Here is a 24,960-nt window from a genome sequence, read left to right as displayed (position 1 = left end):
TACTGAATTTAGTACAATTAAGACAAACACTTTTATTGTAAAATATTAATTGTTTTCTAACGAGAGTGTGTTCAAGTGCCGTTGTAATAATAATAAATGAATCTAGTAAAAAAAATTAAATCTGTTTAATTAGTACATTTTGTATAGTTTTAGTACACTATTTCAATGAAAGTCGGTACATTTGCGAATATCGTTGCGGCAACACCGCTCCTTTTGCACGCACTGTTATTCTGGATTTTGATTTTTGCATTCGAGTGCTGTGGTGAATTTGCTCGTTACCCGTATGGACCGAATGAGAGTAATTAGTTTATAACCCAACCAAGAACAGGTAAAACCCTTGCCGAGTGCCCACAATAGTAAATATAGCGTTTTCATTATAGTTTTTCCTTCGTCCGGGCGCCGCCAATCCTTGATCCAATTAAATGCGCATTTCATCCACTCCGATCTTATTACGTTTTCTAAGCGATTTTTTTTTTAAATTCTAGAAGGAACCCTGGCCGCCCGGCTGTCAGCTGTAACCGCCCAGAAACCCAAAATAAGCGAATCGGGGCCGAAAAAAGTGTATGGGGCCTCAGATCATAGTAATAATAATATAACGACCGGTCAAAAAAACAACAAAACAAACCCACGTGATCTTCGCATGTTCGGGGTAGAATTGACAGTGACATTGACAGTTCGCCCATTCATCTTTGTGGGTTATATAGGGTGTCCCAAGGACTTCGAAGCTTGTCCCGCTTCAGGGCCCCCCGGGTGTCAAAAAGTGATTTTTTCCGCTTCTGTTTACGAGTGGTGTGTCACGTAGGCACGTTCTACAGTTGACAGATGAAATATCAAGTGGATTTGTTTACATCGGTCACAAACCCTTACTTTTTGCCAGTCAGAAAATATTCTATTTACGTATTGTGAACCAGTTTTCTAGTCGGCGGTCTGGGTTGTTTGAGAAACCATTGGAAAAATTCCAGGATGTAGGTGCCCCTATTAAAGTTGTGAAAAAAAAAACAGGAGAATTTGATGTAATTTGAGCCCTCAATGAACACTTCAGCTTAATGATATGAATCAAAAAGACACTGTTATTCATTTGGTTGCTGGCGGGTGAGTACTTATTTTGTTTTGAGAATATCCAATAAAATATGTAAAAATAATCATATAAAAGTAGACTTTCAATTTATTTACACAAAACTAACCTAGAATTATAGTTCTAGTTGTTTTAGTGATTTAATGGTTTTTTTTAATTAATTTTTTTACTTATTTTGATAAAGTTTTCTGACAGGCAACTTGCCCAATAATAGGAAATTGTTTGCGCTGTTAACTGATAAAGACATAATTAAACTAAACTTAGCCAAAACAAAAAGAAAAAAACTCCAATAATATATAAATTAAAATTTTCAGTCTTAAACACAACCAACCAACCACAATAAACCCTAATCAAAGTCACAATAATATAAATTGATTAGAACATAAACAACCATTTCTATTGAAGAAACATTTATATTGCACAAATGAGAAGCTATGAAATATTTTGCATATTATTTATAAACTTGATTTGACAAATACAAATATTCTTTATTGCCGACAAATTCTGATATACAGACACAAACAACTTCCGTAAAGGAAAAGTAGGATATCGAGGATGTTTTTATAATTACATTCTAATATAAATATTCTGTTTTAAAGAATTGCAATTTTCAAAATTGATTTAATTAATACATTTCTGTCTAATTACAAAAACTGGAAGAGTAAACATGCTGATCTAATTATAAGAAGCCTTTTTGAATTTCTAAGTGTTTGGTATTATTTATATCTCTTTAAGAAGTTTATGGAATTCTAAAAAGATGTGTTCAGTTGTGCCTTGGAATTATTAATTCATCCCTTCTTATGGTAACTATGTTAAGATTTTGAGAAAAATCTAGTATTTTTTTCATCAAAATAACTAACTGTAAATAGAGACAGTTAAACCTGTTGTGACAAATATGATCTACACAAGGTTATTGGTGGAAGATTTAACATCACACTAATTATTTATTTTTGAGCAATACTGACCTTAATTGCTGACTCCCCTTGGAACCAGTTATCATCTTGGCCTAATACTTAGCCTTGAATCTTTTGGTAAAAAATATATCTGAAATAATAAATCAGTCATACTATGAAAGAGTGTTAAACACAAGAGTTAAAAAAATTAAACCTTGGATATCGCAAGGTATAATTACTTCAATAAAAACTAGAGACAAATTAAAACAAAAATTAAGGAAAAATCCTACACCAAAAAAAATCTTTGAATATAAACAGTACAGAAATAAACTGAATAATCTGATCAAAAATACAAAAAATGATTACTACAAAAATAAAATTCAGGAAAATAGTAATAACATAAAAAAAATATACAATTTTATAAATGAGGCTGTAAATGAAAATGGGAATGAGGGTGAAAGGGAAATAAAAATGATTAGGTCGCAAAATGGTGATCAAATAATAAATCCTATAGAGATCGCTAATCATTTTAACAAGCATTTCATAAATGTTGGTTTAAACCTATCAAAAAGCATTAATACTCCCCCTCACCCCTTCACAATAAACAGGACATTCCCAAATTCCATGTATTTGAAACCCGTTACTCAGAATGAGATAATTAAATATATAAATTCTTTAAAAAATAATGGCTCACCTGGTAAAGATGGAATTTCTGCAAAAATCTTAAAACTGCTCCATATGCACATTTTACCACCACTTGTACATATTATAAACTTAATTTTTAAAACTGGTGTAGTGCCAAGTCATTTTAAAGTATCTGTGGTGAGTCCAGTTTTTAAGTCCGGAAGTAAGGAATTGATGGATAATTATAGACCAATAAGTGTTATCTCTAACCTGGGAAAAGTCTTTGAAAAATGCTTTAAGGATAGACTGTTATGTTATTTTGACCAAAATAATGTACTATCAAAAAATCAATTTGGTTTTACTCGAGGAGTCAGTACAATAGATGCTATATTGGAGCTTGTTAGTGATATAACTAAAAGTATGGACAAAAATAAAAAGTGCCTTGCGGTGTTTCTCGACCTAACAAAAGCATTCGATACAGTGTCACACCAAATATTATTACAAACATTAGAAAAATATGGTATCAGAGGCAAAGTATTACAACTTTTACAGAGTTATCTATCAAACAGAATGCAATACACCAAGATAAAAAATAACCTTAGCGATCCTGATATCATTAAAATTGTCACTAAATCCAAAAAAATCTAAATATATAGTATTTTCCATAAACAGTTCAAATAGACCAAACTTTCAAAATATTATTGTAAACAATATTAATGAACCAGTTGCACAGGTAAACTCTATAAAATATTTGGGAGTCCATATAGACAAACATTTAAAATGGGATATACACATTGATTATTTAACAAAAAAGATAAAGGCACTCTTACATAAATTTTATTTATTAAGGGAAATTTTGTGCAGAAAACTCATTGTGTTGATCTATAAAGCTCTCGTGGAACCCCTATTAAGGTATGGGATATTGATTTGGGGTGGGGCATATGAAAACAGTCTAAAAAATCTTAAAACAATACAAAACTCAACAGTAAAGATAATGTTAAAGAGACCTAGGTTATTTTCAACAAAGCAATTATATAATTCTGAAATACAAGATTTGAAAACTCTTTTTATAACAACCTGTTGCTCTTATGTTCATAAATTCTATGGTAAACAAAGTAAAATAAACCATAGACACCAAACCCGAGCTAATAAACACCAGCAAATTGCACTACCTTATATGATTCGAGATTTTGGTCAACATTCGGCAGTATTTTTAGCTCCAAAATTTTATAACTTTCTCCCAGAAAATGTCAAACAACAGAAATACTTCAAAAAGTTTAATGAGCATGCCCTAAGTTATATATTAGGAAACAAAAGAAAATTTTGTTGATTGATCATATGTGCTTGTATCAATATTCTGCTTTTCACCAAACTTTTTATTTTCTTACTCGATAGCAATCACAACATAAATACATAAGGGAAAAAGAAAAAAATCTCAGTATGGACATTTATTCAATTATTTATTTTGTTTCAAATATTATATGTTATAGGTTTTAGGTACCAAAGACTAGAAGATTCTGTAAAATACTACATAATACCTTTGTAGGTAAAATGTATATGTGTATATAGTAAATTTTTTTTTTTTTTTTTCTTTTTTTCTCATTTTTATTGTCTGGTTTTTGATTTTTGTTATGTAGTTTTGGGTAAACTTATTTAAAATGTTAAATATTGTGAACTAATTTATATAACGGCTAGTCTGCTAAGGGTAACAACATTGATATATTAGAATTTTTAAATTGTTTCTACCATAGCACATACAGATACTCTGGTATCTAGGTGCTTTATATTCTTAGAATTGTAATATTTTATATTGAATTTTAATATATTGAATTTGAATTTGAATTTGAATAACGTTCTTAGTAAGGTCTCAAACTTCAATGCGCCATATTCTGTAACAAATCCAGTGAATTTTGCCAAGAGCATTCAAAATACTTGTTTCCAAGCATTCCACCAGCTGATTATCTGGTCTTAGTCAAAGAGCTTCGTATGTAACATAGACCAGCATCTTTGGAAAAATGGATGAATTTTTCCAGTTGTTCTGTTTCTACTGAAGTTTCATAGACCAAAGACTTTACAGGAAAAAATCTAGCGACGTTAAATCGGGTGTCCTAGGGGGCCAAGAAACTGCTTCACCTCTGGCAATCCAACGGTGGCCAAACCTCTGAGCCCAATCCTTGCATACTTATTTATTTATTTATTTACGGAATCCATTTACAAAATTGTTATATAGCATAACTATACAAACATATATTCAGATACAAAACTATCTATAAATCAATGAAAGGTATAGATGAGTTAATTAATTAAAGTCCCTATGAAATAATATTCTTTAACTGCCCCTTAAAAGATGTAATCCTAGAGTCAAAAAAGCTTATCTGTCCTGACAGACCATTAAGCACTTCGAGCCTTTCGTGTAATTGGCTCATTAATACCATAATTGATATGGTGGAATGGGACTGAAAATATTTCTGATTGTCTATTCAATCTGGAAGGCACCCTAAGTTTAAAAATAGACAATAACTCGGGACAATCTATAGTAGCATTTAAAACCTTAGGCATAAAACATAAGTCGAGTAATGTTCTTCGTGACTCTAATATGGGTAAGTTCAGGTTATTCCTGACCCACTGATAGTAATACTCCTGTCTCCTGTAACCACATCTAAAAACCGCCACCCTTAAAAATTTATTTTCAGTTTTTTCAATCTGCTCAATGTAGCAGTTATATGACGGGGACCACACAATTGAGCTATACTCCAAGATGGGCCTAACAAGAGAGCAATAAAGTAATCTAAAAGTAAACAAAGACAAATCAGTTGTAGACCGTTGGATAAAACCCAGCATTTTCATTGCCCTACCAGTCACCTGATTGATGTGACTTTTAAAAGACAACCTGGAGTCAATAAATATTCCTAAGTCAGAAACCTCTGTTTTGACACCAATTTGTACATAGGGTTTCTTTGCTTAGAAAAAGTAATCTTATGGCACTTATTGATATTAAGGGACATTCTATTCAAGTGGCACCAATCGAAGAACAAATTAAGGTCTTTTTGCAGGAGCACAGCATCAGAAAGGGATGTGATAGGCCTAAATAGCTTCACATCATCAGCAAACATTAGCACACGACAATTTTTAACTTTCCCAACTAAATCAATCAAAAAGAGGCAAAACAAAACAGGGCCCGAGTGAGAGCCCTCTGGCACCCCAGATGGCACCAAAATTTCAGAGGAACATGTACCTCCAAGATTAACAATCTGGGTTCTACCTCTGATGAATCCCGAGATCCACTGAAGAAGAGGCCCCCAATACCTAAAGCCCTAAGCCTCTGCAAGAATACCCCATGGTTAACTTGATCAAAAGCTTTGGAAAAATCTGTATATATTGAGTCAACCTGAAGTCCCTTCTCCAAGCAGTGGTAGAGGTAGTTGACATACAGCGCCAAATTAGCCAGATTATAAATCCAAATTGCTCAGGATTAAATAAAGATTTAAAATTCCAGGCAATTCTATGACTGACCAGGCAGTCAAGCAGCTTTGGCAACTCAGATTGGTTACACACAGCCCGATAATTAGACATTTCATTTCTACTACCAGATTTAAAAATGGGTTTTAGAAAACTTCTCTTCCAGAGAGTGGGATGAGAACCAGTATCTAGAGATTTGTTAAAAATGAACAGTATTGGTTTTCGTAAGAACACAAATACATTTCTTTAGGAAGAATGCCGGAATCCCATCTGGTCCAGCGCAGAGCTTATTCTTAGACGAAGTAATGACCTCGTAAACATCCTGCATTGACAGAGTTAAAGTGCTCAGACAAATTGATTTATCAAAATCAAAAGATGTATGCCATTGACTTGCTCATTCGAATAAACGGATGAAAAGTATTCTGCATACCCTACTAATCCTGTTATTGTATATCATTCTGGAGGGAAGACTGAAACCAGTTCTTTTATTTTGAATATATGACCAGAAGTACCTCGGATTGTACAGCAAAGTGAGCACATTGACTGTCAAATGTTTGGAATCTTTTTCATCCAAGTAACGTCGGTAATTAGGTCCTGTTAACCATTCCAGTAGAGGGTATGGCCCAATTAAAAGATTATCAACAATGACAGACAGACTAACATTGCTGATGTTCTACTAAAAATTGCATGGGGATTTTCTTTGTCCCACACATGGTGATTCTCTTGTAAATGAGGCTGCATCAGTCCATAAAACAGCCTCAGAAATTTGCTTCTGCAACAATCTCTATTATCATTTTTAAAGATAACAACACACAGGCGCCGGTAAATTGTTTAAGATCATCAGCTATGAAATTTTTAAACATTGGCATTGACATTTTGAACAATTTTGTTATGCTATCATGTACACAAGCCAAAAATGAAATAATGCATTAAATCTTATTTAGGCAATTCATTGTCTTTCTAAATATTAATGCGTCTTAACACTTTTCCGGACATGAGTCCTTATACTCAAATGTTTTCTACTGTTGCACTGAATAACCCCCAGAAGTTTGATCCGATAGTTCTAAAATACCCTGTGTATAAACATATTTTTTATATTTAATTTTACTTCACATAATTCATTATTTGACTATAACACATAAATCGATTCCAAGTTTTCAATTTGAATTAATACTGTCTATGTTAAAGAATAATTTTATGTCATTGGCAAAAGTCTATGACAGTTAGTGAGCTAATCAAATTTGATTAGCATCAACTTTTATTAATTGAAAACCTTAGGGGATGGAATTAATTGGAGACCATAAAAACTACGAATTAATTAAATATTTATAGGGATTCTTCATTTATAATATAGGCAATTTGCTATAAAATCCTTACTGATTACCAGAATTATTTAATAAATATATATTTCTAAGAACATCTATCTACTAACATTACCATTTTAGTATTAACGTTTAATTAGTTGTCTTATCTCATATTTGCTGATTGTTATATTTGTAAATAAACATCATAAAGTTAAAAAGTAGCTTAATCAATGTGTATTTGCATAGAGGTTCAATTATTAATGTTTATAATGATAAGGCCTACAAGGGGGGGATATTGGAATTTTGATCGAATGGTTTTTATTAGACATTGGATTTTGCTTTAATTCAGAACAATTTTGCACAATAAAGTTTCTGTGTTATGAAACATTATCATTTGGGAGATTGAATTTTTTATTTTTAGATTTATTGCATGTAAAAAAGTTTGATTATAATCATACACTTTTAATAGCATAAACCTCGTCCTTGAAAATGTTTTTAGGAAATATACTGAATACGTACGTTTTATAGCATATAAAATGATCATGTGTATGGGAAAATATATAGTTTTTTTGGAGAGCTAGGCCTATCACTATTAGCAAATTATGTGTTATTATAAAATGGGTGTTAAAAGTACCTAGTGGGAATTCTTCTTGATTTCTTCAATATAATAGTATATTGCATTCTCTAATAATAGAAGAATAACAAAAATTGAAAATAATAATGCCTATAAATCCTATAATAAAAGACTGAGTCATCAATAAAGAATGATTCTAAACAGTTTTGGAAATATGTGAAATACAAAGGAAAAATATTCCCGAAGTCCTGCTTCAGTGGTTTTGTGTCAATCCACATTTGTAACCCACCAATGCATTGTCAATGGTTTCGTGAAACTCACCTCATTCAGTTCCTATCCTACACATATTGGCTCAGATTCCTGCTCTCATACCATATTAATAAACTTGTTCACCGAAAATGAAGTTAAAACAACACTGTAAAAAATCGAAAACAACCACACACGCATTGATCATGATATGATCAATTCTTTTATTCTTCATGCTTGTTCATAATGTATAAGAACTACATATTCAGAGGTTTGGAAGATTGCTAAAATAAAGCTAATACATAAGAGTGATGCAACAGAAAATATGAAAACTCGTAGACTTGTCTCCATACTCACTATAACACCTTGTTTCATCATCTAAAAAATTATATTTCTTTAAAACAATATGGTTTCTTTAGTAAAAGGTCGACCGTAATAAATCTCACATATTTTTTACAATCAGCATAGAGAGTTATGGGAGACTATATCGAATGTTGTATATGCAGATTTTTTGAAAATTCAATCATATAGTATTATATTAAAAAAAATATATATGTGGGCTTCCATCATAGCCTTATATAACTATTTGTATCTAGTCTCTATGTAAATATGAAATTATGTAATCATGATTTCATATATATAAACAAATATGAAAACAAATATGTAATCTTGGTCGTTCCAAGTATATTGAATCCAATATCTTCATGTCAAATTGTTATCCAACACTGAGTGGTCCCCTCAAGGAAGGAATGTTGCCTTTTCCACTACATTGTCATTGATATATCATTAGTACTGTTGTGACTGTTTATTTTTATTTGCAGATAACTTAAATAAATATTTCGCATCATAGAAGCAAATGACGATTGTAATTTACTACAAAGAGGTGCCTTAGCAGACTGGTGTACAATTAATAAACTGCCACTGAAAATTAAAAAGTACACAAGTGTATATCTACCTCCACTATTTCCAATGTAATAAAGTAGAATTATATGTTAGGTAATACTGAAATACTCCTCTAAAACATGTTGACTATATGAGGGATCTAGGGCTTATAATTAATAACAACCTTTGTTCCTTGAACACTCAGTTTCATAATGTGGTCAACAAGAAAATTTAAAAGGTTGGACAGTCTTATTACCTAGATGATATATTAGTCTAAATTACTTTATGCAGCTTTGTGATTCTCCAATTATAATGTCCATATGGATAGACTCAAATATGTGCAGTGCAGGTTTTTTAAACATATATGCTTCAAAATTGATACAACCTCGGAAAGGGTAATATCATAAAATATTAATAATGTATGTAATAAAATATTAATAATTTATTGGTTTTTCTACAAATTTGTAATTATTTAGTTTTTAGGATACTTACACAAGATTTTGTCTTACGTAAGATAGCACATTTTCTTTCTTTTCTTCTTCTGTGAGACATGCATTGAACTTGCTCATAGTTTAATATTTTATCAAACAATATTAACCTGTTTAGTGGCACTATATAGCTACACTTAAAAACAAAACTCTCTCTTTCCATATACTCTATATAACTCTTCATTTAATTTTCTTTTTCCTGTAGTATACTCTCGAGTTGTGAGCTTTTATTTCAATTTTTAGACTAATAAGTTTTTATGAGTTGTTAACTTAAGGTACAACTCATAAAAACTAAAGGTTTTTTTTCTTAGGTTTATCTGTTTTGTCGAATTATTTCTTGATCTGTCAAGCATACATTGTCTTTTTATTAGGAATTTCCTGTGAGACAATCTTTGGTAAATAAATAAATAATTTTTTGATCTATATCTAAAGGCTCGAGAATATTCAGCTCTAATTTATCAGGTTTGCTAGATATGCCTTATCAAGAAGAAAGCTTAATGTTTGCTTTGCATTTAAAGTTCTGAATGATATTGTTAGACGTCCAGAATGTGTGTATCTTTTTTCATTACATGTATCAACATTTTAGACAATATCAGTTTAGGGGCTTCTCAATATTCCCTTTTGCAGAACAGCCTATTTACTAATATTTACTAAATAGTTCAATTAACTGAATAGCTTCTGCAGAGAATAGATTTGCAAAAGATATGGATTTTCTTGGTACTTCTTTAAACAAACTTAAGTCTTCAGCAAGCAATGCTTATGAAGGAAAATTTAAAATAGGAAGTAGGTAATTACATGTAAATTTAAGTAAAGAGAAAAGTAGATACACATAAATGAAATTGCTAAAATACATAGTAACAATCATAAATCTCTTAAAACTTATACCCAAAAAAAAAAAATTATTATATCAAATTATATTAAAACAAACCAACCACCAAACCACATCAAATATATAAAAAAAGAAAAAACTTTCATCATTCCTAATGTAGTAAAAACTTAATTTCTTTTAGAGCAACATTTAAAATATCTACATGTCTCACTTTTTGATTACTCACAGACATCATACGATTAAAAGGAGATTAATTTCTAGAACTAGCATAAAATATTTTTCCATAGTTTTGGATTATAATTCTACTCCTTGGGACGTTAAAATCAATATAATTTATTGAACAACTATCATTAAATATATCATTATACAGTACAAAACATCACAGCTTGTCTCTCCCTTCTTTTAAAAAGTGACTGAATAGGAAAACTAGCAAGCATAGAATTGTAAGAGATTATAAATGGATAATGGTTATTTTTGATTAAATACAAATACCTTAAAAAGTGCTTTTGAACCCTTTCAATTTGATCCATGTGTATGGCCCCGATAGGCATCCATATTTGTGAGGCATATTCAAGATGTGGTCTCACTAGTGCATTATATACATAGTTTAACTATGGTGTGAAGCTGAAAGCCTTTGCTGTTTCTAATAACAAAACCAAGTGCCTTCAATGCTTTCTTCCTAATATGAAGAAAGTGGTTGTTGAATTTCATATTCAAGTGAAAAATAACACCCAAGTCTTTTATCTCATTTTTTCTTGTCACCTGATAAGATTTATTAACATTATATGAATGTAATAAGATTGGGATTGTTTTTCTTGTAAATGTAATTGTCACATTTATTTATATTTAGCAACATTTGGTGGTATTAAACCAATTGCACACATTATCAATATCTTTTTAGAGAGCATCACAGTTTGTCTGTGTCCTGATGGTCCTGAAGAACTTGAAGTCATCCACAAACAGAAGACCTACAAAGTCTGAGAGGCATTAAGGAGTGTGTGTTAATGAAACACAGGAAAAATAATGGCTCCAAATTGCTTCCCTGGGAAACCCCTGAAGAGGCAACCATATTCCATGATTTCTGAGTGCCCACCTTCACCCACTGTACTCTTTGAGAGAGGATTCCATAAAATTATATACATTCTTGGACACTCCAAGCTCCACAAGCCTGCCAAGCAATATTTGATGATCAGCCTTATCGAGTGCTTTTTCACAATCTGTATATGTTACATCTAATTGACTTTTACCAGATACTGCTTCAGACGCAAGCCCTGATATTATAGATAAATTTGTTACAGTGGATCTGTTTTCCATAAGACCATGCTGAAATTTGGATATTTTAGGATTTAGAGATGAATTGAAGTCATTATACAGTCTTATTTCAAAGATTTTTGTCAAGACATTAATCAACCTTATTGTACAATAATTATTGATATCTTATTAACACCTTTAAATATAGGTGGTATTTGTGCTGTTTTTAATGCGTCAGGAAACTGATTACTAGCCAATGGAAGATTAAAAATATATTTTGGGGTTTCACCATATCATATATTCAGCAATACCTTTATAAATAAAAGCAGGAATATTGTCTGGCCCAGTTGATTTCTTAGGTTTTAATTTCTTTATACTATTTAATATACTGTCTTCTGTAATTTGTGAAAAATTGAAAGCATTATTTGTAAAAACTGTGTTGTTTATGTCATTATTTGATGGTTTTTAAAAAATGGACTGGAAATGCTCTGCAAGAGCATCAGCAATGGTAGCCTACCATTCTCATGAGTTGTTGATTCAGCTTGTGTATATGGTTTAGTTGTCTGGAGCTATTTTGCACATGTGCAAGACTGTTCGGTTTGCAGAGGAAAACAGTGCTGGGTCGTTCCTGGGGTTACTTATAGAGATGAGGCAAAACCTGTGTTTTGGGACTTTGAGATGCTTACCATTCCATCAAATATATCTATGAATTACATCTGTAAGCTTTTAAAATTAAGAGTCAATATAGGACTATTGAGGAGACCCTTGATCACCTCACTAGAAGAGGAACTGATCTTTGTGAACCTTTTCTCACGCTAAGAATCTCTTGGAATGCAACACTCCACTATGCTTTACAAATAGATTACACCAAGAAATTTGTGAGTTACCGCACTTAATAGGTTTAAGACTGTTGTGAAGAGATTTTTAATTGTCAAGTGTTTTTATGGTGTGTCAGAATTTTTAACTTGTAATGTTTTAAATGATTTTAAATTTTAAAATTAATTTTATTTTTTTTTCCTTCTATTTTTATACCTACCGTGTGTACATAAATATTTAAAAATGTTACATAAAATTTTAAATTTTGTCTGGATCATCTTATATGTAATTAGATTTATGCCAATGCGAGATATACCGGCTGTCTTAGGAAATTGGTTCGCCCCTATAACTTTCTTAATTTTTAAGTTAAAAAAATTGAAATTTGGTACGTGGGTGTAGAACCCAAATTGGGATTGGTTGACGTATTCAGTTGTTTTCTGTCACTTCCGGTTTAACCGGAAATGATCCTAACTGTCCTATTTTAAATGGGACCCTCCAACTTTTTTTAACATATTTTAATAGGAAATTACAATCTAAGAAATATGGCACCCCATATGCCAACTTTTGACATCTAACCTTAAAATTATTTAATTTTTTAAATTTCAATCTAGTGTCGTGAATAATTTAAAATCGTTAATTTTACATGTTAAAAAAAAAAGACCTGTTGAAAGACCTTTCAATGTTCTAAGTCCTATATTGACATTGTACAAACTATGTTCTTGTTTTAAAGTAATATATTCATTTCATTTTATATTAATATGTATTTGAAATGTTACATACATTGACAAAAAAATATACAAGAAAGCCACATTTCTTCAAACTTTTTTAGGGTGGCAGGCACGGCCGGTGCAATAGTAACATGCCCACTGGAAGTGGTTAAAACGCGACAACAGTCTTCTCGCGGTAGAAGTTTAGTTTCTAGTCCGGGCAGCGATGCCCCACCACAGTCCAGGAGCTTTAAGCCACCTCCCTCGTCTATAACCGGTAAGGTTTCCGCCGTGTAGTAAGTACAGTAAATCTGTCGAAAAAAAGACCGTTTTGACGAAAAAGTACCTACACACATTTTTTTGCGAAAATCGTTAAAAGAGCATTCAAAAAGCTTAACTTGAAATTTGTGACGCGTACCGGGTTTTTGAAAAAAACTCGAAAGTTTTTTTGATTTTATTTTATCTCGGGAATGGTAAGTTTTTGGAAAAATTTGTAAGGACAAAAATGTATCTGCGATGAAAATGACAAAAAGTAAAAAAGTGTTTTTTCGCTTTGGGATAGAAAACAATTATTTAACGCAGCATTGTCAATGAAAAAGTTGTTCGTATCAAAAAAACCTACAAAATTCATCTAAAAAATTTTCTTGCCCGATAAACCGTTCCTTAAGGAGGCCTTACACTGAGGCAACTAATGGCAATTAGGCCGCATGCGGCGCGCTCGCATGCTGCAAACTGCCAGAAGTCGCACAGTCGTATGCGGCTTGCGGCGTTTCCCTCCACTAGTTGCTTTGAGCCGCAGCTTATCCAACGCTCGTGGTTGACGTGGTTTCAGTTGATAGTTGCCTGCGGCACGATGTATTGGGACCAGGAAAAGACAAAGTGTTTGATAGAAGATTACCGCGAAAGTAGAGTTTTATGGGATTTGCGCGATTCAAATTATAAAGATAACCGAAAAAAGTTTAAGATATGGGAAGAATTGTCAAAAAAATATGAATGTTCCATAAAGAATCTAAAGGACAAAATAAAAAATCTGCGTACGACTTTTCATCGAAAAAGAAAAAAGTAGTCCGGGTCAGGCAGAACCGAACCATGGGTGTACTTTGAATCATTGTTTTTTCTTTTGGAGGTAGATGTATCAAAACAAAGTGTGTCAACTGAGGAACATTTTGATGAGGTAGGTTTTAATTTTTAATGATTTATTATATTCTGTTCTTTTTTTTAATTCCATTTCACTATCAAGTTTTTTGTAATATTGGTTTTACCAAAAAAGCATTTTTCCTATTTAAACAAACCTATTCCTTATCATTTTATTATAGTTATTAGTTAAATGCATGCCTAAATGTAATTGTCCTGCCAAGGAACTTTGCCTTCTGGGGTTTTAAAATACGCTTTGAGTTCATCTCTGATAGACTTTGGCCCTTCTGCAGGTCTTCTAGGTAGTCTTTGAAGTGGCAGAGTACCAGAATCTCCCTGCGTAATGTTTCTCCATATTCCAGGAATAACCCATCCTGTCTGTCACAGTCAAAGCTTCCTGAAGAAGCATATAAGTTTTCAGATTTGCTTCTTTTTCTCAAAAAGTTATGTAAATAACAACATGTCACTAGTGTGACAATTTTACCGTTTTCCACATTTAATAGCATTGGTTTTCTAAAGACTCGAAATACTGAACACATTAACCCAAAAGTATTTTCAATGACACGACGGGCCCGACTAAGAATCTTTATCTAGTTGAAGACCAGGGAATGGTTTCATCAGATGTTCACTTAGGGCGAAAGCATCATCCGCCAAAATAACATATGGTTGCATCATTTGCCGTCCGGGCAGAGGCTCAGGAATTGGTAAATTAAGTTTATTCTTTTCCAGCTTTTTGAAAAAAGTTGTTTCCCGAAATGCACCTCCAACTGAAATTCTGCCCTGAATCCCTGCATCAGCGAATGTAAAGCAATAATTAGCATCACGAATGGCCATTAGAACGATACTAAACGTTCCTTTGTAATTAAGATACATACTCCCAGCATTATTAGGGCTTTGCATTACGACGTGTTTTCCATCAACACATCCAATGCAGTGAGGAAAATTTCACGCAACATCAAAATCCCTGCTTACTTCCCTCCATCCATCATTTGTGCTTGGCATCTAAAACAATGAAAATAATAGGCGTAGAAAAAAGTCAAACAAAAGTTATTGTTTTTCTATCATTTTGATTTTCAGTATTAATTAATTTTTATATTTATTAATTTTTCAGACAGAGGATGAAACTGACAAGGAAGCGACAGGTCTGTATCTCCAGGACCCAGCATGCCGCGCAACCCAGACCAGCACAAGCAACCTGCAGAAGAAAATTCCGCTCCCAAAAATAAAAAACGCAGGTATCAGAGCGAACATCAAGAAGCTGATCAAGAAAGCGAATTAGAGCCAAACAGATCTGAATCTGAAGTATCTGTAGGAACCAGCACACAACGCAACCCAGATCAACACAAGCAACTTGCAGAAAAACAGTCCGCTCCCAAGAATAAAAAACGAAGGTATCAGAGTGAACGTCAAGAAGAAGCTGACCGAAGAGCAGATGAGGCTTATAAAATACTGCAAACAGCTTCACAACAGGATGAATTTTTTATATACGGTCAGCATGTGGGCAATGAGTTGCGTAAACTGACCTCAACCTCGTACCAAATTGCGAAAAATTACATAAATCAAATTTTATTTGACGCTGCTATGAGAAAATTAGAGCCTGATGTGGAAAGATTCGCGCCTGCTATGGGAAGATCGAAGAACTCTGTTCCTTCAACCCAGCTCTGCCCACTTCCTTTATCGTCATCTCATTCAGCTCCAGATTCATTTAGCTGCTTTTCAGCACCCGCGCAGTCACACAACCTACAAACAAACGACCTTCCTCCTTCAGATCAATCACCTACTCAATTTAGTGACCAGAATTTATTAACAATATCGACCGACATAAGGACAGATACATCTTTAGCTGCTATATCATTTTCTGACGATCTCCTAACACTGTAGAAAATATCACCTAATAAATATTTTTTAATTACCTACCAAAAAAACTTTTTCTCTTTTTTTTCCTTACCTTAATATATTCCTTTATAGAACTAGAATTATAGTTCGGCAGACCTCAGGGATAAAAAGGGAAATTGTAAAGTCTGATATTCGGAACAGATACATAAACGAACGATAGGAGTCACCAGTCGCCAAAAATCTTAAAGTGCAATACAACTTAACTTTTGCTGGTATAAAACGTCGAAAATTTGTATCAGCTTTAGAAATTAAAGGAGCTACTTTATTTAAAAGGTAATCAAAATCATGATTATCCATACGTGTGAAATTTCGAAACAGAGCTCCGTCATCAGCCATAAGTTTATTAAACAAATCGTTTTGGTTATCATCACTATTCACAAATAACTGCCTACACCATATTGTGCGTTTTCGTCTTTTTTGTTTTCGTGCTCTCAAAATTAAATAATAAGCCGCGGCAGCAACCATTTGCAAAGACATCTCGAAATTAATTAAAGTTGAAGAAACCAGTCGCAATAGGTGTAAAGGAAGTAGTCGCATGCTGCAGTGACTGCTACCAGCTGCTTGCGGCGAATAGATTAGCTGACTTTAAAATCATCGCATGCGGCCGGCAGCTGGATTGTCTATGGTTGCCTCAGTGTAATGCCGCCTTTAGTTACAGCGTCTCAATTACGCAGTTACTTCTTAATTACGCTGCGATTCTTCTTAATATATAATAAGTGTAAGAATTATGTATACACGATAATTATCTTCTTTTTTTCGGATAACACCCGGTATAAAAAATTACTCAAAAACTTAAATATACCCATTTTATAGCAAATTTAATTTTCTTTCAGATGGTATATCTAAATTTGATGTGGTGGTAAGCATAACGGATATTCTTGTTTATATGAAAAAAAAAACAAAGAAATTTGATAAAATCAAAAAATGTTAAATACCAGAAAAACTAACAACTTTTCGAAAAAATGTTATAGGACTTTTTTGTTGCAAATGACTTGTTTAATCACCTCTTAAAGTTCGGCGGTTTTTATAGTAGACACCTTGTATTGTGCACTCATGTATTATTATCGCAATAGGGTGATTGTATTTAATGAATAAATAAATAAGTAAATAAACAATTGCACCTATTATTGTAAATGTGTGAAATAATAAACAACAAATTTTTTCGTACTTTATTATAAAATGAAAAAAATCTTATGTAACCTTATCAAAGTGAGCATAATAATTACAAACAAATTTAATTATTAAACAAGAATTAATAAGTAATGACAGTTAATATCACTGTAATTATAACCACATAATAGTGATAAACGCAACAGGCTGACAGAACAAGGATTAATGTAAGTACAAAACATTTTAAACGAAGATTATCATGAAAGAAACAACTTTCATCGAATTCTTTCACAGTTTGCCAACAAGGAATATTCTAACAAGATAATTTATAATTTTTTTTTTATTATAAATGTTATATGATTGCGCATGAAAATTTTTCTCTTTTGACCAATGAAGTAAATATTCATATACTATTTTCTTAAATAATCATATAATATTTTTCGTTGTCTTATTATTGTTCATTATTATTATTTATATCTTTGCAATTGAAAATATGAAAGAACATTTTTAAATATTTTGAGTATGAAAAAACTTCATTTCATCATACAAAGCAAAATGGTCGTAATTGTACACGCTATAACTAGGGAACGGTTTATCGGGCAAGAAAATTTTTTAAATGAATTTTGTAGGTTTTTTTTAGACGAACAACTTTTACATTGACAATGTTGCAATTAAAACATTTTTTTCTATCCCAAAAACTGAAAAAACACTTTTTTGAGCACTTTGGCGCCATCTACTTTTTGTAATTTTCATCGCAGATATACATTTTTGTCCTTACAAATTTTTCCAAATACTTACCATTCCCGAAATAAATGAAATCCAGAAAACTTTTGAGTTTTTTTCAAAAACGCGTACCGGGTCAAGGTCACAAATTTCAAGTTAAGCTTTTTGAATGCTCTTTTAACGATTTCCGCAAAAAAAAGTGTGTATAGGTAATTTTTCGTCACAAATTTGACAGATTTACTGTACTAGTGGCATTTCGCGTTTCTCACAAAGTCATAAGTTTAGCCCTAAAGTAACTTGTATCATTAAAATGCAACTAAACTTATGACCCTAAATAGCTTTCTTCAAGGCTTATTATTTTACATTAGGTAAGCGTAGGTTATGGACAACATCAAGCTACGGCCGCCCTCAAGTTGTGGCTCTTTCAGGTTTCAGCGCCCCTCCGGCCCCGCTACGACTCACCACCGATACAGGCATTATACAGTGCATGCGACACATTGTTAAATACGAGGGTCCGATGGCCCTATTTAAAGGTAACTGCCACACCGTGTTTGGGTCCCTAATTCCATTCCAAATATGCCTATTTTTTTTTTTTTTTATTTAGGTTTAGGTCCGAACCTTATAGGAGTGGCCCCCTCGAGGGCCGTCTACTTTTCCACGTACTCTCAGGCGAAACGGTTCTGGAACAACGTGCTGCCCCCGGACTCGCCGGTGGTGCACGTGTGTTCCGCCACGTGTGCCGGTTTCGCTGCCAGTACCCTCACTAATCCCATATGGTTCGTGAAAACGCGCCTCCAATTGGACGTCAATAAGGAGAATCCCATGACGGCCGCCCAATGCGTTAAACAGATATATTCAAAATCTGTAAGTGTAAATGTTTATGCGCGGCATATTTTAATTAATTGTTTTTAGTTATTTAGTTTTATTTTATGGCTTTTACTACGTATATGGTCAAACCGATTTTAACTTAAATTTATCGATGGGTAACTAAAGATACTTCGGTCATCCTCCATTAAATTTGTTTAAAAAATATTAATCCAACATGTATTAGACATATAACATGTCCATCAGGAATCATATATCTATCATCCATCATAAATACTATACTATAGATACTATAAAAACCAAAAAAAAACAAGGAAACTTATAAGATATAGATTCCTTAGTTCTTTTATAGTATCTTTAATGGTGGACATGTTAGGCAAGGTGCAAATTGAGACGCGTATAGCGCGTGTGCCGCGACGCAGCACAGCACGTATTTTTGTAGCCTGGTGAATATTATGAAACAGCGCAAATTGGTGACGCGACGCGACATGTCGCGACTCGCGTCTACGCGCAGTCGCGTGGCGCAGTGATTGAAACGCCGTTTCTCGTGCGTGAGCGTGCCTGGCTGTGTTGACAGAAGTTCATTTGCAATTTGTCTTTATATTTACAATGGGTTCGGAAGAGCAGCTAATAGGGGTAGTCAGAAAACATAGAGAACTTTATGATACAAAACATCCGAACTACATGAAAACCAAATTAAAGACTAGGGTTTGGGGTGAAGTTGCAAAGGAGTTAAAGTTTAAAGACGGTAAGTAACAATATTTATATAAATAAAAAAGTAACTAACATAGTACATAGTTTTAGTAATTTCCACTTGGTATTGTAACCGTTTGGTATTGCCATAGAACACTTCCCCAATAATTGAAATAATCTGTCAATTTTGCTCTCACTGTAAAAGCATGTGCCGAATTCCTCGTCTGATTACCATGTAGTGGAACTAACTGATTCGCTGGCAATTTATCAATGTCCTCTAACTCCCCATTAAGTGTTGATCCGGTCGTCCTTAAGTAATTATGCAGCAGGCAAGCTGCCTTTGTAATATATCTCACCGTATCAACTTTATTTTCGAAAGGTCTCCTAAATAAACGCCATCGCGAAGCTAATATACCAAAAGAGCATTCCACGGTTTGTCGAGCTCTAGACAGTCGAGCATTAAAAACTTGCTTTTCATAATTCCCCGTTACGTGTCTTCTCGGATACGGCCTCATAAGGTTTTCAGACAAAGGGAAAGCTTCATCTCCCACAAAAACGTATGGCATCGGATCAGCAATGTTTGGTAGCATTGTAGGTACGGGAAGTGATAATGTTTCATGATTTTTTTGCCCAACGCACTGCTGGAAAATAAACTTCCATCACTAAATCTTCCCATAGCTCCAACGTCAATAGTGGTAAATCTATAATCTGCTGCATCAACTGTTGCCAACAACACCACAGAGAATGTATGTTTATAATTGCAGTATGAAGATCCGCTTTTGCCGGGTTTCTTAATTACAATATGCTTACCATCCACTGCTCCAACACAGTGTGGAAATTGCCATCTTTGCTCAAATCATAAAGCAGCTGATTCCCATGTTTCAGTTGTAGGCTCTAGTAAATATATTGGTTGCATATGTGTCCAAATTGCAATAGCTACTTCTTTTACAATATTAGATACCGTTCTGTCGCCCATTCTGAAGTGGTAAGCGATACTTTTATAACTGTCTCCAGATGCTAAATATCTGAAAAAAACAAAAGTTATATAATAAGATATTTTAAGTGTTCTTAAACATATAGTGATAGATCATACTAAATTAATTATACTTTATTAAGAAAATGTATTCTAAAAATGCTGAAAGTGCTATCTAATTGTTAAACTTGTAATTTTGTTTCAGGGGAGAAGGCAAAAAATGTATGGTTGAAATTAAGAGGTTAGAGGCTATAGGGATGCACGTCGACGACAACAAAAATGCTTGAGAAGTGGAGCCGCTCCAGAAACGTCAAGCTCTGGAGGTTTCAAAAGCAAATGTCATTTCTCGATCCCTTTATGTCAACTGAACCACGAGAAGGAAATATTGTTGACGATAGCGATGATGACTCAAGAATTTTTCCAGCAACGGCAGAAACTGAAAACTTGGAAAATGACGGAATTGCACATGAAGAGGAAGAATCCTTACAATTCGGTCCTGCTGAAGATGCTTCTCAAATTCTTGAAGAAAGTAATGATGTTGGAACTCCCGCCCAGCGTTGCTAAAAATGCGACCTATACTCAAAGCACGAAACGTCCAGCAACTTTAAGCGCTAATTCCATGCAAGTTACGAACAAAAAAAAGCGAAGCGATACAGACGATTTATGTGACATCCTAAGACAATCTATACAACAGCGAAATGAGAGGGCACGACAACGAGCGGATGATAGAAAAACGTTATTACAACAAAACAATAACTTCGATGACCCTCTTTATAACTTTTTTATATCGATGTATCAGCTTACAAAAAAGATGCCACCCAAATATCAACACAAGGTCAGCAGAGGTCAAGTTTACAATTCAGTAGCCAAAGCAGAAGCAGATATTATGAACCTCCCATCTGACCGACCATATTCTGCAATCTCTTTTCACGATTTCTATTCACGTAGCAATACATCAAACCCTTCTTATGCAATTTCACCCCATTATCAGCCTCTGGAACCAGTCCATACCAGTTTTCCTGATGGTCAGGAAGGACATCTAGAAAATGAGCAAACAAGCCATCAACCTACATCCGGAAGTTCGCTGGTTAATTTCATAATGCGATTTCAATAAACTTTCACACTTCTTTTCTATGCAATTTACCTATTTATGATTGTTCAATAACGATATGTCTATAGGTACCTATACACTTTTAATATTTACTTACCTCAAGAACACTGCAAGTTTTTCTTCAGTACCAATCGGCTTTTGGGCATTACATCCCTCTGAATCAATTGATGGTTTTATTATCTCGTATTAAACTGTTTTCGATTCATACGAAAGTAATTGGTACAAACACCATCAGGAAATTCGGATGTCATTTTAAATTTTCCATAGCTACTTCTTTTTCGATAAATAAAAATTATTTGGAGATTTCAATTTTTTGGCCATCAATAAATGGAACAATACCACTTCTTTTTAAGCATCACTCTCTGACTCTGAACTAAGGGAATCTAAATAAATATAATTATTTCTTATAAAATCACTCATCTTTTGAAAGTCACGTCGACCGTCGCATTGAGGGATTAAAAAACTGTGTCTCAATATGCGAATGCCCACGCAGGACTTGTGGCACGTGCGCGTCATGTCACCTCCCACGCGCTATTATACGCGTCTCAATTTGTGCCTTGCGATTTCATACTTCTTTTGTTATTATCCTGCCAAGAGCGACCTACAGTACTATTCTGGAAAATCCAAGTTTCATCAAGATAAATGAATAAATAGATTCTTTCTCTCTCATATATATATTCTTTCACAAAAACAATTCCTTTGTTTTTGTGAAAGCTACATGGGAAAGTTCCATAAGACCCCTCCTTGGTTCGTCTTTTTTCCATCGAAAGTCTATTTCCTTTATTGACGAAACAACAAAATTTGAAACACACATCAACAATAAATTAAAAGCAGCTTACTATCACCTAAAAAACTGTCGACCCTCAAAAATTAAATACTTCCTTTGTGATGCTCTAATTTTATCATTATTTGATTATGGAGATGTGGTATACTCCGACTCTATAACAAGTTTATATAAAGAAAAAAATTCAGAAATTACAAAACACATGCATGAGATTCACTTTTAACATCCCCAATAGAGATCATATAACTCCACATCTAAATAATAACAAAATTTTAACCATGGAGAATAGAAGAAAGCTTTATATGTACTGCTTTGTCTAAAGAATAATTAAGACTGGGAAACCGGAGTATCTGCATGACTATTTAATGCCACTACCACACACTGCTCATGAAACTAGAAACATTCATTAATTTATGTACAGTTCCTCTTCACCGGACGATAAACTTTCAAAAATCATTTACATACAGGGCGTGTAAGATTTGGAATGACCTTCCAAATACAATTAAAAATTTTACATTAAATAGTTTAAAAAAGCATGTGAAATTAATGCTCCTGCAGACTCAACTATAGGCTCGCAACTAACTAATATGTATATACATTTTTGTTTTACTCTTGTCTTTGGTTTTTCTTCTCTTTGTGGGTGCACGCATTCACTTTTTAAGCTGAAATACATACAAGTAAACATTATCAAAAATTGTCTGGACCGTCCATCATCCGTCTCCCGCCATTCGTCGTTCCCTCCGTCTCCCTCTATATAATATCATCTATAATAATCTATAATATCTATATCTATAATATCAATTAATTCTAGCCTCAGGCTTATAATTAATTATTATGGAAAAATTATAAATAAAAATGTATTAAAATATTGATTCTTAGCACACACTCGTGCAAATCTGTTGATATTCTTTCTGTAATAATTTATTTAGTTTGATGATTTTTTTTGTGTTTTTTTTTTAATTAGTTTTCTTATTAATTAACTTCAAGTTGACGGGTTTGTCCCACTCTTGGCTTCTTTTGTCCGTAGCTAAAGAGTATCGGTTGTTGAAAATCGCGGGAAAGATGTAATTTAAAATATTAAATATATAATCTTTATTTTGTTTCTAGGGATGTATTGACTCTTTATGGCAAATAAATTACTTTTGATTTAAATTATCAAACTTTGATTGAAATTGAGTTTTTCCGTTACTTAAAAAGATTTGACAATTTCCCAGCTAATTAAAGAATTAACGAAATGAGGGGGTTTCATGTAAAAATTGTAATATTTGCAATTAATAGAACATCTGGAACATCAACGAATTAGAAAATCAAAATCTAACGGAAGTTTGACTGTCATTAGTGTCATCTGTCAATAGTAATTAATAAAGTGGGAGTGTGCAATATCTGTTATCGAGAGACTCTTGAGGCAATGCCAAGTTGTCAAAACAAAAAAAAATCAGTTCCCTTAAAAGCTACTTAGTACTTCATTAGTGAACCCCTAAATCTTTTACTCCAGGGTCTGCTGGGATTTTACAAAGGCATCACCGCCTCCTACATGGGCATCTCGGAAACGATCATCCACTTCGTGATCTACGAGGCGATCAAGGCCCAATTGATCATTTATCACGCGCACGACAGCGACGTGCGCAGCTCCACCGACTTCTTGGAGTTCATGGTGGCGGGGGCGATCTCGAAAACGGTCGCCTCGTGTATCGCGTATCCGCACGAGGTGGCGCGCACCCGCTTACGCGAGGAGGGCACCCGGTACACCGGGTTCTGGCAGACGCTACAACTGGTTCTCAAAGAGGAGGGCGTCCGGGGCTGTTACCGCGGCCTGAAGACCCAATTGGTCAGACAGATCCCGAATACGGCCATCATGATGTCCACTTACGAGGCTGTGGTGTATGTTTTAACCACTCGCTTTAATACCGAGTTTTATCAGAAGGAGGAGCATTAGGGGTTAGGTAGGGGGAGGGGGGTTGAAAGTGGGTGAGTTTTGTTTTGTTTTGTTTATTGTTGCTGTTTTGTTGTTAGTTTTTAAGGTATAATAATGGTGAAATCCGGAGGATAGTTTAAATAGACAGTTTTTATACATTTTGAAAACACTTGTTAGGTATCAAGCTTCATTGTTATTTGTTATAGTGATCTGTATCACATTTCCATTTGAATTTAAATGGTTTTTAACGCCGTTTCTAAGGCCTATACTCTTAAGACCTAAATTATCGTTTTTATTCCAATAACAATATTGATTTTTTTTCTAAAATTGCTGTCCTTGCTTCTACATACAGAAACGTGGCAAGTGACGTTGACAGATTTTATATAACCTAAAGCCATATTTTAGCGAGTAAGCGCCTTACTGTGCAGCCAGGAGACTGGATATAAAGAGACTGATCTCCGCCAGCGTTGTGCTTTTGGCATAAAGCATATGTACTAAAATTGATTCTAAAATGTACTAGATTGTACTAGATTCAAAAAAAAAAATCAATTTAAAGGACTGGTTTTGATTTTTTAATTTAAAGGTTTTCTCGTAGGTATTTATAGTAAATTTCAAGAAGTTTTCAGGCGGATCATATGTTTTTTCTGC

At 33.6% G+C, this 24,960-nt stretch overlaps 1 protein-coding gene across 3 annotated transcripts; it reads left to right on the top strand.

The window, feature by feature from the left end:
- The first annotated feature begins 212 nt into the window (after nt 1–212).
- Nucleotides 213–24,843, top strand: LOC126742205 (mitochondrial carrier protein Rim2). Of its 3 annotated transcripts, none has more exons than XM_050448818.1 (6): nt 213–328; nt 486–1,092; nt 13,271–13,425; nt 18,440–18,544; nt 18,616–18,875; nt 23,893–24,843. In XM_050448818.1, the coding sequence occupies exons 2-6, from the start codon at nt 1,052–1,054 to the stop codon at nt 24,331–24,333; spliced, it is 1,002 nt and encodes a 333-aa protein (XP_050304775.1). In that variant the 5' UTR covers nt 213–328; nt 486–1,051; the 3' UTR covers nt 24,334–24,843. The 3 variants fall into 3 exon arrangements, with proteins under 3 accessions (XP_050304775.1, XP_050304769.1, XP_050304759.1); XM_050448812.1 differs by having other exon boundaries at nt 18,425–18,544; XM_050448802.1 differs by having other exon boundaries at nt 13,271–13,430; nt 18,385–18,544.
- The last annotated feature ends 117 nt before the right edge of the window (nt 24,844–24,960 follow it).

The sequence above is a fragment of the Anthonomus grandis genome, chromosome 1 (assembly GCF_022605725.1).
Source record: "Anthonomus grandis grandis chromosome 1, icAntGran1.3, whole genome shotgun sequence".
NCBI lineage: Eukaryota > Metazoa > Arthropoda > Insecta > Coleoptera > Curculionidae > Anthonomus > Anthonomus grandis.
Note: the sequence above shows the minus strand (reverse complement) of the source record. Positions and strands in the feature narration are given on the sequence as shown.

Coding starts and splice junctions, on each gene's coding strand:
- LOC126742205 (XM_050448802.1), top strand. CDS start 1,052: ATGAATCAAAAAGACACTGTTATTCATTTGGTTGCTGGCGG. Junction 1,093..13,270: donor ATTCATTTGGTTGCTGGCGG/GTGAGTACTTAT, acceptor AAACTTTTTTAG/GGTGGCAGGCACGGCCGGTG. Junction 18,876..23,892: donor AACAGATATATTCAAAATCT/GTAAGTGTAAAT, acceptor CTTTTACTCCAG/GGTCTGCTGGGATTTTACAA.